The sequence below is a fragment of the Pleuronectes platessa genome, chromosome 7 (genome assembly GCF_947347685.1).
Source record: "Pleuronectes platessa chromosome 7, fPlePla1.1, whole genome shotgun sequence".
Lineage (NCBI taxonomy): Eukaryota > Metazoa > Chordata > Actinopteri > Pleuronectiformes > Pleuronectidae > Pleuronectes > Pleuronectes platessa.
The window spans coordinates 7,597,580-7,611,661 of record NC_070632.1 but is presented as its reverse complement, the minus strand read 5'-3'; the positions used below and the strand labels follow the sequence as shown (position 1 = coordinate 7,611,661).

The 14,082-nt window shown below is 44.8% G+C and overlaps 1 protein-coding gene across 6 annotated transcripts in view; it reads left to right on the top strand.

Moving 5' to 3' along the window:
• Nucleotides 1-13,958, top strand: part of mob2a (MOB kinase activator 2a) — a 58,008-nt gene extending 44,050 nt beyond the window's left edge. For 4 of the 6 annotated variants that reach the window (XM_053426251.1, XM_053426249.1, XM_053426250.1 and 1 more), the window contains exons 2-5: nt 6,332-6,492; nt 8,184-8,277; nt 11,761-11,885; nt 12,133-13,958. In XM_053426251.1, the coding sequence (XP_053282226.1) occupies nt 6,332-6,492; nt 8,184-8,277; nt 11,761-11,885; nt 12,133-12,452 (700 nt within the window). In that variant the 3' untranslated portion in view covers nt 12,453-13,958. Of the gene's footprint in view, nt 1-5,185; nt 5,316-6,331; nt 6,493-8,183; nt 8,278-11,760; nt 11,886-12,132 lie in introns of all 6 variants that reach the window. The other 2 variants (XM_053426254.1, XM_053426252.1) reach the window with 1 other exon arrangement.
• Nucleotides 13,959-14,082: the final 124 nt, after the last annotated feature.

Sequence of the window (14,082 nt, the reverse complement as noted above, 5' to 3'; positions counted from 1 at the left end):
GCAGGGGATTCAACACGAGCAAGTAGCGGGGTCGATGGCGTTTTTAACACACGACAGACACAAATATGAAATAAAAGAAAACAAATATCTCCCGGTGAAAAAGCGGTGCCATACACATAGAAGACACAAACAAAGATGTCTAGAGAGAGTTTTTGGGCATAGGAGCTGACCTAGATATGATCACATGATCTCAGCAGCAGAGTTGATGCGTCACTTCCCGTCTCTGCACCCGGCTGCTCCACCTCTCAACTGAATAACGCGTTGGACTTAATGCTGCTGTGAACACGTCTGTGCAGAAAACCTCCCGCTGTGTCGTGCATGTGTGAAAAGCAAAGTCTGGGGAAACTTTCGCAAATTCTCCGGAATTTTACCTGGAGTTCCTGTGTGAAAACGGCTTTCGAGTGTGTTCCTCCAGGGGACAGGGCGTCTCGTTAATGCTCTGCTCGGAGTTTCCTTTTACCTTTCAAGTCTGGGGACAGGTGTGTCTTCAAGAGGCAGCACCCCATAGGGCACATGCCTCTTGAAAAACCTATTGTGGTGTGTGTGTGTGAAGATGTGGGGGGTGATAGTGGGGGAGATTGTCCACCATCTTAGGATCTCTTAACAGACTAAGCAGGATGTGAAGAGGAGAGTGTTATTGAATGTTGTTATGTCTGTTGCAAGAGCTGTGACAGGTAAAGACAAGTCCTGCTGCTCCTGGATTTTTTTTTTTTTTTACCAGGGACTCCTCTTACTTAAGAAATCGGCTGGTTATAAGGAAATACAGCTTTAATTTGTCTGCCGGGGGGGATTTTCACAAATCTTACATCCTGAGGAAACACTGAACAAAAATCACTTCATCAAAGTTAACAAGGATGCATAGTTTTGGGTTTTATGGGGGCGTGGGGGGGCGATGTAGACCTGTTTATAGCTTGACTTTAAAACTGTTTCCTCCTTCAGTGAAGGGTTGAGTTCCTTAAGCTTGGAAGCGGATATTAATACGACAGACTATACTGTAAATAAAGATAACGGAAATAGCCATCGGCAACACACACACACACATACATCGCCTCGCTTACTATTTGATCCAGTAACCTTTCAGCAGAAATCTCATTCAGTTCCTCAGTCGTATGATCCACATCAATCGCTTCCTGTTTGAACCAAAATCAATGTAGGAGCCAACCCACTTCCAACAAGGTTACGTTTGCCAAGTGTTAAACCAGTAGCTTGGCCTTATCCCCCCACTCCTCCTGTTTTTCCTGTCCTCGTCACATGTGCGTTGTGATGTTGATGAGGCTCCATTATAATGCTGGCAGGGGGTCCTTACGTACTCTGCAGGCCTGAGAGACACTCAATGGGGTTTAGCACAGGATGACAAGGGGAGAAGGAGATGAGGTAGCCAGAACTCCTAGGATAGGGTCAGTTGTTAAGGTGTGTGAGTGTGTGTGTGTTTGTGTGTGTGTGTGTTTGTGTGCGTGCTCTGACTCTCATTTACTGATTCACAGTTCCGCTGCAGCCCCCGGTGATGCTCCTGATTAAGTGGTGGCAGCTGGACGTTCTTTGTTTTTCTTTCCCTCTTATCTCTCCCAATCAAAAAAGTGACGAGCATTTGTGTCTTTAGTGCTTTAAATATAAAAATAGGGAACAACTTCAACAGAGCACTTACTTTGTGCACTAAAGCATTGCAAAGCCGAGCCTCTGGTTTAGTCCATCCTTAACTCTGTCTCTTTTTAGCCCTGTAATGGCTGCTGTGGTTTAGCTTTGGTGTGCGTAGACTGCCTGCGCTCCTCCGTCTGTGGGTTTTTTTTGGGGGGGGAAAGAGTCATTGCGTCTATTTAATTTGAGTCCTGAAATAGATCAGGAGGCCAGGCCTTGGAGAAAACTGATCCTCCTGACTGAAGCTGAAGCCTCAGTCGCTCAGTTCTAGTCCTTTGGCTAAGGAATGGTGAGATATCCTCTTGCTATTGATTTTTTTTATGAATGCTAGAGTGGAGAGAGCAACTTCCTGATATTCAATTGATTATTTTTTCAACTTATCAGCTATTTGTGCGAAAGTCAGTTCAGGATAAGGTGTCTGATTTCTCTGCGGTTCCTGAGTAGACGACCTCTGATTGTCTGTGGTGCTTCTTATCGCTCGTATCCTTATCAAAGACGCTGGCTCTGTTTTCCAGTAAAGCAGGACTGAATTGGAAACAGGTTGGGACTAGAAGAGTATATCTTTGCACCTTGGACTTCCTCTTCTTGTTCCTGGGTGATTGAGAAAATGTCCTGTAGTGTAGAGATGTTTTCAGTATTCTTTGAAAATTAGGCTCCTTTCTGTCTGTAGCTTGAGCGTATTCGCCTCGTTTGAGTTTAGATCTGGGATCATTTTACACCAGCTAAACGGTTCATTTTGTACAGATACTCAACTGAGAACAGATCGTACATGAGTAGCAGGATGGTTTCATTTGCATCCTTGCAGATCGTATTAACTGCATCCATATGCCAATAGTTAGATTCCTTTATGATCCAGAAGGCACCACTTGTGCAATATATGACTTGGCAGGAGCTGTAGCCTAAAGGGGAAAGTCATTACATGGGTTTTATATAAAGAGGTTTCACTGTTGAGTTTTGTTCAAATCTCAGAAAGACCCAATAAAAAAGTCCAGGGCCACATTAATGGAATCAGTCCATGATTTGGTGTTTAGGTGATAACAATGTTGGAAAAAGTCAGTCAGCGCGGTTTGATAATTTCCTCTGCAGGAGTATTGGAGTTAGTGTGTGTGTGTGTGCACATGAGAGAGAGAGAGGGAGCTCTGTAGTAGCGAATTATCGTATTTTAGAGATTCTTCTCCAGCAGAGCTCTGTAATGTGGCCCAGAGTGTTTCCAGGATTAATCGGAACCAGGTTCTGGTAATGAGATGGTATTGTGGTGTACCTGCCAGAGGCCCTGCTCCTCCTTTCACGTGTATTTTAGAACCAAGTGTACATTCAGTATTCTGCAGTTTGAAGCCAAAACGTGTGTTTTTCACACACTCAAATCAAATCTTGGTGGAGTCACTTAGTCGCACAAACACACACTCTCTCGGAACAGACAGGACTCGCTTCTTCTGGATTTTCTCGAGGTCTCTGCTGGGATCAGGCTCGTGACGCAGCTGTTGTTGGACCAGCTGGGTTGGCCATGAAAAGGGAGAGGGGGCTATGTGTGTTTGCGTGTGTTTAGGTGTATATGTGTGTGACAGAGTGTGTAAGTGGGATACTGGTGGCATTGTACAAGAAGAGTGAGTGAAGAAGGCCTGACAGCGGGGTGGTGGGGGTAGTGTTGCCGGGAAAAGTGAAAGGGGTAATAGAGTGGCTAACAGACGGGGTTGAACAGCTGTCAGGTAAGTCACTCTTCAACTCAGTGCCGCTGACCTCCCTGTCACCCGACTATACAGCCCCACTTCCTTATTATGTTTATTGCAGATAAACATCAGGCTGTGTCTCTTCCTGCTCCTAAGCCCTCACGTGAGCTTGAGAGGTTAAAATGGCATCAGTTTTGCACATGTGATGTTTTATTCCACCAAGCCCGACCAGGGTTTCCTGGATTGTGGGCCTGTATCACACGGACTGGTTCCTGTTGGTGCCAGACAGGCTGTGGCAGCAGCCCCCCCACCCCCAGCCCGGAGACATGTGCCTGGCCCTGGCCTCACTTCCCCTACACTCGTGCCTTCTGGCCTGCCATGATCTGCCCCTGATCTGGTGAGGAGAAAGAAGCATCTGTTGCCTTTTATGGTGAAGACTTGCCTGGGAGAACTTTACCAAGAACAGACAAATCTGTGTGTGTGTGTTGTAGTGAAGGCAGACTATGTAAGTATGAGGGGAGGAGTGTTGGCGTAGAGGAAGTTTTCTTTATCCTAAAATAAACGAATGGCTCCAGAATTTCACCTCCCCTTACCACACAAATGTTCGCAAGAAGCAGAGGAGGCATTTCTATGGAAAATTATGAAATTACAGAGGGAGGGAGAGTCGCAGGAAATGGCTCAGTGCAACAGAATGTTTTCAAAAGGAAGGGGTGGGCGGGGGGGCGAGTAAGAACTGACTTGAACCTTTCACGGGAACGAAACAGTTTTCTGAAGTGCTTAGCGAAGCCTTTGAAAAGTTGTGAGAGCTGACGGTGTCTGTGGATGAGGCGCTCTCCTCGGGTAAAGCTCTTTCACATGATGGAACATGTAGCTCACAGCGCTAAACTACACAGACCTCAAGAATCTGTCTGTGCCCTTCTGAGCAGGAAGGAGGGTTTGTTTTTGGAGGGGGAGAGGAAGCAGACGGCGATAAGGAGAAATGAAAGAAGCCGTAATTAATAAGTGAGCCTGAGTAGAGTTCATGGAGGGAGTTGAGTATGGAGCTGACGGGGCAGGGGGGATAGTTAAGGGCAGAAAGATAAAGAAGAGGGGGAGTATGAGACTGGGAGGCCTGAGGTTTTGACCCTGAACAATAGAGTGTTTGGACAGGTGAGCCAGCAGCCATTAGGAGGAAAGAGGGAAAGGAAATGTCTGAGCAAGGGACAGAAAGAAGGCAGAGCAACTGGAGGTGAAACAGAAAGTGGTCATTAATAATTCGACAGCAGTGCAATCTGCAGTGTCCTCGCTTTTTTTTAAATGAGGCCTAAAGAAGCTCAGGTACTGCCAGATAGGAAGAGTCAAATACCTCGATGAGTCATTACCCAACAAATGAGAACCTGAGCCATGTCGAGTGCGTCTGTGAGCGTGATTCTGCGAGTGTCTCGTTCAGATTGTATCACTTCTATAAGTGGCTCAAAGGCAGCATTTCTCCTGATGGATAAATTAAGATGACAGCCGACATGTAAAGGAGGGGCGGGGCAGCAGCTTCAAACATTTACAAAGTATACGGCTGTGTGCTCTGTGTGCATCCGCCTGTTGACTCGCCTTCCCTTGTTTGCCGAGGAGGAAAGCAGGGCGACGCTTCCTGGAAAGGGGAATTAAACTGCAGAGGGCTTTTGAACACTGTTCTGGCCAAGAGGCCTTGTGCTCCACAGTCCTGTCATGTTTTGTAAGTGTTTATTAGTTCCCATGGATATCAGCTGGGCCTGTGTCAATCTACCTCCTCTCCTCATTCCTTTCTCCCCCCGCTGTCCCCACTCACCCCTCTGTTCTCTAGTCCTTCCAATATCTCTGGCTCCATGTCAACCTGCAGTAAAACAACCTATTTTTTGTAAATTCATCAGTTACTTGCCGCAAAGTCCAAGTGAAAATGAGAGGGTTCTTGGCTGCTGCTGTTAAAACAGCTTCGTTCGGTCCAGGAGCTGGAGCTGGTGTTTGGAGAGAGGAGGCTTGAGGACAGGAGATGGGCGGGAGGTGAGTGCGAGACAAGCGGAAATGCGGGTCAGCAGGGCTACGATAAATTCAGGGAGCAAACTGAAACTCCCCTGTCCTTAAGCAACCTTAAACAACAGTAGCAGAGGAAAAGAAGGAGCTAAATGAAGATGTAGTGGATAATCTGTGAAGGGGAATAGAGTCTTTACAAGATGAGGACGAGGACTGACAAAATACTTTGACTCTTTATAGCTCTAACTTGTCGAAGCTGCCGATCACATTAATCTATATTTTTGTTCCCGACTCACTCTCAATCGTCTGGTGTTTATTTGCCTCTTGTATCAATCCTTCCGACTGTTGACCCCAGATTGCACTGCCTCCACTGTTACAGACTTGGAGCAGAGGGGGTTGGGTCGGGGGGGAGAGAGGTTACAGCCCCTGGAAGTGCAGGAGGAGTGTGATATGACATCCCTATGCTAAAACTAGCAGTGGAAGTACAAGGCGCAGGGGACGGCTGTCTGGGTGGAAGCTATAGACCTAGCGTTGGGTCAGAGGTCATATTTAGGGGTCAGGTACAAGAACAGAGGAGTCTTTGTTTGCTTTGATCTGTGTTTCTTTGCGCCGATTCTGTTTTCTCTGGTGTACAGATATCTGGGTTAAGGGTTCAGGCCACAATACATTTATAACATTCTGTCTGCAAAAAGCTTTTTCTATTCACAGCGCATTAACTTTCTTGTTCATCAAATATTTTATTGCACAACCATCTTTTGCTGATCGTACTCCAGGGTCAGTCTTGGCTTGGCATTTTCTTGTCACTCCGTCAGTATCTGGTTGTATACAAGATGTTTTCCCAGTGACCTCATGTAAGCCTGTCTGGAAAAATACCTATGCTCTTCTTTCATTCTTTACAGGATCCAACTAACTGGTCAAATCTGGCATTTTCGTTGTCCATGGGTTCTTTTTAAAACCTTGCTTTTCCCTTCTTTCTGTTTTTTTTTGACACCCTTGTCGAGTCCTTTGCATCTCCTTAACCGTTCCTCTTTTCTTCTGTGTGGCAGGAAGTCGAAGACGAAGCCAAATGGAAAGAAGCCTCCGACAGAAGAGAAGAAGCAGTACTTGGAGACAGAGTTCACGAAAATCCGTGTGGTGGACTTCGACCTCAAGGAGCTGGTGGTTCTGCCCAGAGAGATAGACCTCAACGAATGGCTAGCCAGCAACAGTGAGTGACTGACAGTGGTGGTAGTTGTGCATGATGATCACAAAGCACTTATGCTTTTACTAAACCTGAAAAAGTTGGTGTAACATACCCTCTTTTTTTTTTTATAATCAAAGGATTTATCATCATACTTGAGACATAAAAACTCCTTAATCTTACTGTTAGAATTAGTCCTCAGGAGTTAGGAATTGTTTTTCCAAGTTGGTATGCACATGTCATCTGGAGACAACGAGATGTTCCAGTGGTGCTGCAGAGCCAAGCCGTTAACAAAATCCAGGCATGGCACAACGCTGAGCCTGTTCCAATAACACACACACACACACACACAGCTTCTTTAAACATCATCGATAACTGACAGATTTTGTCTGGGTGCAGTGGAACAGCTCTCATATTTGTCATTCTGAGGATCTATTCTAGAGCTTGGTAAACCGACAGTGTCCCCTTTCATGAGGCTCTTTATTTTGTCTCCCTGACTCTGTTTGGATTTTGTGTCCAAACCATCCAGGTGCTCCTAAGGGAAAAGGAACACAACAAACTTTCTACTTTTATTTTTATTTCAGGCTTGGGGAATGGTGTTATAAAACAGATGGGACATTTTTCAAAAATGTTAAGTTACATAAGCTGGCTTCTGTCAACCTCTCACTGGAACACAATCGCTAGGGCTGCAAAAAATGTTTTGATTTAATCATTTTTTAATCAAATCAGTAATAACCAAAGTCATTTAATTTAATTCTGGCGATAAGCATAAACCAGCCGTACTGTCACTGAATGCTTTGCCTCTCGTGCCTATTTTTTCTAGCCGGAAAAGACCAGATGAGTCCTGTGGATGGATTTGTTCCATTAATGAAAACTAAGTCTTTTGATGGGGGAGGAAACAAAGTCATTGAATGCACCGCAACCATTTCAATATGATATATGATTATTTCCTCAACATGACGTCAAGAAAATCTCAGGCCTGTTCTCACACATTGGAGCCAGACCAGCAGAGCAGCAGCTCAGAGATGCTCAGCGCAGAAGCCGAAACAATTTCTTGTTAAATGTTTTTAAAGGGGTTTTGCCTGTGGTGCTCAGACCTCCCAACGTTCTGTAAGTGTAGCAGCCAATCAACGTAAGAAAGTATTTATATAATAAAAAGTATGGCGCAATAGAGGAGTTTTCCCAGACATGCTGCTGCAAGCTTCAAGTAAATTAACGTCTTCTGAAGAACACATACATTTTACAGAATGTGACCATACCAGAAAGTTCCCACATATCGGCATACATCTAACAGAGCCAATGCTTAATGCTTTGTTTGCAGTAAAACGAGTTGCGAAGGGAGTTTCCCCCGCGGCACAAATACCTGTACGTGTCTTAAGTGACTGGAGCAGCCACCTCTTCTTTCCTGATTGTATTTTTACTGAAGTTCAAATGCACAGACACACCGTGGAAGGATGTCGTGACTTTACGGAGTATTGCATGTGACTGTGACTGTTCCATGCATCACTGCGATGGTTAAATAGGCAGAAAGTATTACTATAGGCGTTTCCTCGTCATCCATAGAACGTGACCTGACACAAATGGTTCACTGATATATTCTCACAGGGTTTTAGTCATTCATTAATGCCATTCTCACATAGGCGGGGATTCATGTGAGCAGCAGGCTACATGCACTGAATAACGCTGTGATCTCTCTCTCTTTCTAATTTTCTCTACAGCGACAACTTTCTTCAACCTTATCAACCTGCAGTACAGCACCATCTCAGAGTTCTGCACTGGGGACACCTGTCAAGCCATGACGGCCTGCAACACGTAAGTTACCTCTGCCACGTTTTGGTTTATTCATCTCTCACCTGCTCAGGCCCCATTGGTTTATTCATCTGAAATCCAGTTTCCCATTGGTTAATTCATCAGGGGACGTCTTCCCCGGTCAGCGACGAGCGACACACAACCCGCAGAGTGCACTTGCATTAATTTAGGTCTTTGTACAATCTGCACAGTCCATCTAGGAATGTGCATTATGCAGCTTTAATGGACTGCAGCAACCCGTATATTTGCATTAGAGCTGCAAGACAGCAAACCCTGCATATCTGCGTTTGCATGCTTGCAACGTCTATTCATGTATTTTAAAGGATGGTTCACGACTTCGTTTGTTTCCTGACTTTGAGTTTTAGAAAGAAATCCGGTTTAAATGCAATTCCAGTGGATGTGATGCAGGACACAATCCACAGTAGGTTGTTTAAAGCTCAGCTGCAGCTAATGTTAGAATACCAATATATATTAAAAATGATTCCTAAGATCAGGTCCTGACGCTTGATATTTTATAGTTTAACCAAAAACATTATTATAAATCACTTGATGAAAATATAATGCAATACATAAATATATAGAGCCTGAACATATTGAAATATTAGCACGTGCATTGTTTTATTTTGTAAAATAAAAGTTTGCATATATGCAAACAAAAACGCAGACACTGATATTGCTGTGAATTTCAGCTGATATTATTTACCAGTTGATAAATTGGACATAACATTCACATCACACACATTTCCAAGATGGATCAATGTTATCAAACCATATGTCACCGAAAGAGTTCATGTTTAAAGTTTGGACAATGTTTCAAGGCTGAAACTGATTCTGCAAAAAAAAAATTATGAGACAAATTATGAACTTGATGTTTTTAGAAGCAAGTTTTAGCTGCGTCTTTCTCCAAAGGTGTTTAAACGCTACTGTGAGCAGCAAAACCTGTGCAGTAGTTTGAACACAATCATGACACGGAAGGCAGTTCACGTTAACAGAGGGGAGTTGACTTACTGTAAGTGTTTATCTAACTAGTTTGCTCGGGGCGCGGTGCCGTCTTTTATACGTGAGCCCTTCATTCCCCCTGTGTCTACTCGAGGCTGGACAAACTTGATATCCCACTACACTCACTACACGGCTCTTAACACATACAACAAGCAAGCAAACTTGCCCACATGCTCACTGTGGAAAGAGATGTGTCAGTGGCATCCACGCCAAACAACACAACCATTGAGAGATGACATGTGACATATCTGCTGAGAGAAAGAAACTTGTCACACGTTAACCTCTTAGTCAACAGAGGATTTTTCCACTGCTGTTACCTTAAGCTACTGCCACTAACCCACACCCTGTAAAGGCAAGAAGCAAAGGTGCTGTGCCTGCGGTATGTGGAGAGAGGAGGCAGCAGAGCAGATTAACACGTTTTTTGTTTGCGCTGTCTGTGTTGATCTGTGGAAAACACAGTTAATGTGGTAATGAGGGGAAAACAGAGTTAGACTTGTTTTTCTCAGGCGTCTCCTCAGATTTGACTAAAATGTTTAATTCATTTAATTTGATTCAAACTCACTGTCAAAGCTGTGTTTCTAAGACAAGGCCCACCATTTACGATTGTAGCTTACTCCGCTGCCCACTACCCAGAACCCCACCCTTTCCTGCCCGGGCAGGACCTGGCACCCCCACCTCCTCTGTGGTGAAAGCCTGACTGAGCCACAGCCGCGACAGTGCCCCGGCCCGAAGGCAGAGCTCAGCACTATTTTTGGAAGAAAATTGTTTCCATGAGCTATGAGGGAACGGAACCATTTGGAAGCTATTTAGACCCATTTTATATTGGTGGGTGGATGTGTGTGCGTGTGTGCGTGTGTGTGTGTGTGTGTGTGTGTGACAGAGATGGTAATACACGTTCACTCTTTATTAGCTGGAATTTGTTGGTAAAATAAATAAGCACATTAAGCTTCAGATTCAGACGGTTTTATTGATCCCAAGGTGCTGATTTATTTGAAGCATACCCCCGTTCATGATCCCACAAACATCCAATGTGATACGTGTCAAAAAGCACATGTCAACAAACAAACAGATGTAGATGAAGAACCTCATGATAAATATGTATAAATGATAAAGGTGGTCAAATTAATGGCTATAAAAGACAATAATTCGATATGTGTTATCGTGTAAAAAGCTCTCTCAGGCTCTGTACTTAGAATGGATTTAAAAATATTCAGAAGAAATTAGATGATAAATACATTTAAACATAACATTAAAGGAGATAAAACACTCGTCGCTTAAGTCAGCAATGAACCCAATTAATCCAATTGAAACCTCAAGGGAAATTAAATTTGATAATTTTTTTTTATTAAATGAGAACTGCACTAATGTCACAAGGAATTTGTGAAGACTCATATTTACCAAAATTATAACGAGCCCACTAGCCCACCCGGTAACCTTGGTTGACCTTTGATGTGTGTACAATCACAGGGGCTGAATGTCCATCTCTCACTGGGCGAGAGGCGGGGCACACTCAAGACAGGCCTCCAGCGAATCACAGACCTGACATCACCTTGTGTAGCAGTATTTGTACTATATAATAATATGTATGTCTGTAGATAACTCTCGTCTGTGTGTATGTGGGAGTGAAGGAGACATGTTTGTAGTTCAGCCACTGTCTCTCCCACACATAAACACAAAGGCTAATCCTGTGTGAGTAAGAGTCTGCAGCCGGTGCTGTGGTCAGTAGGTCTCCTCCTGCAGGGTCCCTTCTGTGGACGCTTTACATTCCTCAGGATTCGTAACGTCTGCACCACTGACTCGCTCTCCCACGCTAATGAAACACTACATTTATATTCAGCTTTTTATTGACATCTCCAGGTCACTGAGATCTTTCTTTAGTCTGTGGCCTCCTCACCGGCCCTGTCTCATCCCACCCGCCTGGTGCTTGATCGTCTGCTGATCGGCCGTTTGACTTTTTGTTAACCGTTGCTTTGTGCCTGCACTCCAGCTCTCTGCGTCAGCTATCTATCTGCCTCCGGAAATATTTGACCAGCGGTGGTTCAAGCTGGAGGACTGAGGGGGCGGTGGGCGTCCTGCTAACTCCCATGACTGCAGGGAATTTGGCCCAATCAGGAAATTGTAGCATCAGGGCACAGGGGTTCAGCAGGTTCACTGAAATGACAACACGATCACATAATAACTGAGATGTTATAGAGTGTCGCTAAACCATAATGGGTCATGAGGAAATAAAGCAGGTGATGTCTCATACTTCATCTGCTTTCCCTTTTCTATTTTATTCCAGGAAGTACACCTGTTCGTGTCTGAACTGCTGCTGCCATAGCTTCAACTATACATTTGAAAATACTTATTTTGATTTGTTATGATTCATTAAGAACCACTTGAGTTATGTAATGACTCCCTACTCCTCAGTAATTTGTCTTTTGTTATTTTGTAATGACTCAGGGACAACAAGCACTGACATGTTTTCTTCCTCTGTCTCTGTTCTAGAATATACTACTGGTATGACGAGAGGGGGAAGAAGACGAAGTGCACTGCTCCACAATATGTCGACTTCGTAATGAGTCTTTGTCAGAAACTGGTCACAGACGAGGAAATCTTTCCTACAAAATATGGTGAGTGTCTCTGTTTACAGGCCGGTTGGGTGACACGTGAGGGGCTGCTGCCCCCTGCTGCATACTTTAGGATACAGCAGGGGGATTAAGTCTCGAGATTAAGTCTGGAAGTGCTCATTGTAAATTCTCACAATTTCAGATATTCACTTGTATTCATTTGTAGTTGTTGTTGCTTGAACAGTGACTGAAATGATTTATCAGATAATGAATTGATCATTTCTGGCTTTGTTTCCTTCTCTCTTTTCAGGCAAAGAGTTCCCCAACTCCTTTGAGTCCTTGGTGAAGAAGATCTGCCGGTACCTGTACCACGTGCTGGCTCACCTCTACTGGGCGCACTTTAAAGAGACGGTGGCCCTGGACCTGCAGGGCCACTTGAACACTCTGTATGCACATTTCATCGTTTTCGTAAGGGAATTCAACCTGGTCGACCCCAAGGAGACCTGTATCATGGACGACCTGTCCGAAATCCTCTGTGCGCCCGCCCCGCCGCCTGCGCCCGCCCCGGCCCCCTCCAGCCCAACCTCAACGCCCGCCCCTTCCTCACAAAACCACGTGACGGAGAGATGAGCAGGGAGGTCGCGGCGGTGAGACGACAGCCCCCGGGGTGATAGAAGATAGAGGAGAGAAGGAAAAACAGTCTGGCCCCCCTTCCTCGGTGCCAGCAGGACTTAAGAGACCTTCCACTACCCTTATATTTCGCTTTGACATCAACCAACCAGCCGCAAGGAAGGGGGGAGGGTTTCCGGGGAGGGGGGAGTTTGGGGTGGCGGGGAGGGGTTTGTCACGCCAGCAGGAATTGGCGTGAGCGTTCCTCCCAGGGGCAAACCCCTCCCATCTTCTCTGCAATTTAAACTAGGAACAAAAAAGTATGTGTAGGTTTTATTTTGGTTTTTATTTTATTTTAATTTCATTTTTTTTGGGGTTTATCGAGTTTTATTTTGTGTCGTGGGGGAGGGTGGAGGGGGAGGTGCGTCTGTTGGCCCTTCACGTCCCCTCTGTCCTCTGCCTGACATACAGTAGAGGAAGGGGGCTCTGCTTTGCTTTGACCTACTATTGTACAGTGCTGATGTGTGGAGAAGAGGAGTCTCTGCTCACCCATGGCCACTGCGCTGGCCGGTAGGGAGCCATGTTACTGCCTGATGGGGCGATACTAGCCAATCACTGTTTGGGTTGTTTGTGCCGGGGATGATTAAAGCGCTTCCTACTCAGGACCTGAGAGAATACGTCACTGCTGCCAGAGAGATGTTGCTCTCTTTCTCTTTTTTGTTGTTTTTGTTTCCATTCTCTGTCCCTCGTTCTCCAGACTCCTCTGTACAACAAATCGTGTTTAACCACAGTCACATAATAGCATCTGGTGTACCCCCCCTTAACAATGGTGTGTCCCTGAGCCTACCTGTAGAGGGCAGCAAACTCATAGAGAAAAACCACAGAAACAGGGAAACGGAGAAGAAAATATTAAGATTGTATGATAGATTTCTGATCTGATCAGAGTGAGAAAGCTTTGTGAGACAGACTGGTGCCCGTCTGCAGCCGAGTCAGAGCCGTTTCCTGGCGTTTCGCTCAGCAGCCGCCGCTTTAAACGCCACCGCTACCACACACTGCAGCAGAGGACAAAGACATGAGGTAATGTCTGCAGGCCCACAGAGGGGGAGAGGGGTGAGAGTGATGGGAGTGGAGCTGCTCTGCTGTTTAACAGACCAGTGCTCACGGTGTAAAACTTCAAAAATCTTTTTTTTTTACCTGTCCCTTTTAAATTTGCTGTTAAGATTATCAGAGGAGAATTAGGTCAGAAATAATAACAATAAAGAGGTCATTACAAATGTATAGAAAAATGCACAGTCTGCTTGGACTTTACTGTACAAAGAATCACAAGCGGGTTCTGTCAGACATAGCCTCTGTATGGAGGAGGATGGGTTTATAATTCTCCTTTTTTATTTATTTTAAATCTTTTTTTTTGCAGGGTTCTTCAGTTCTGGCTCTCGTTTTTTTATGTATTTTAATTATTAACTAAGTTAAAAGCAATTTAATATTTTAAGCTCTGCGGATTATAATCTAATAAAAGAGAGAAATGCCGCCGTGTCTCAGCGTCTTTTTGTTAGAATGTGTATGTGTGAGTGATTCAAGAGGAAAGAAACATTTGAACTGAACAGAATTACTACTCAGCAATTTTGACTCGTGTGACTCTGGAGGAGATGTG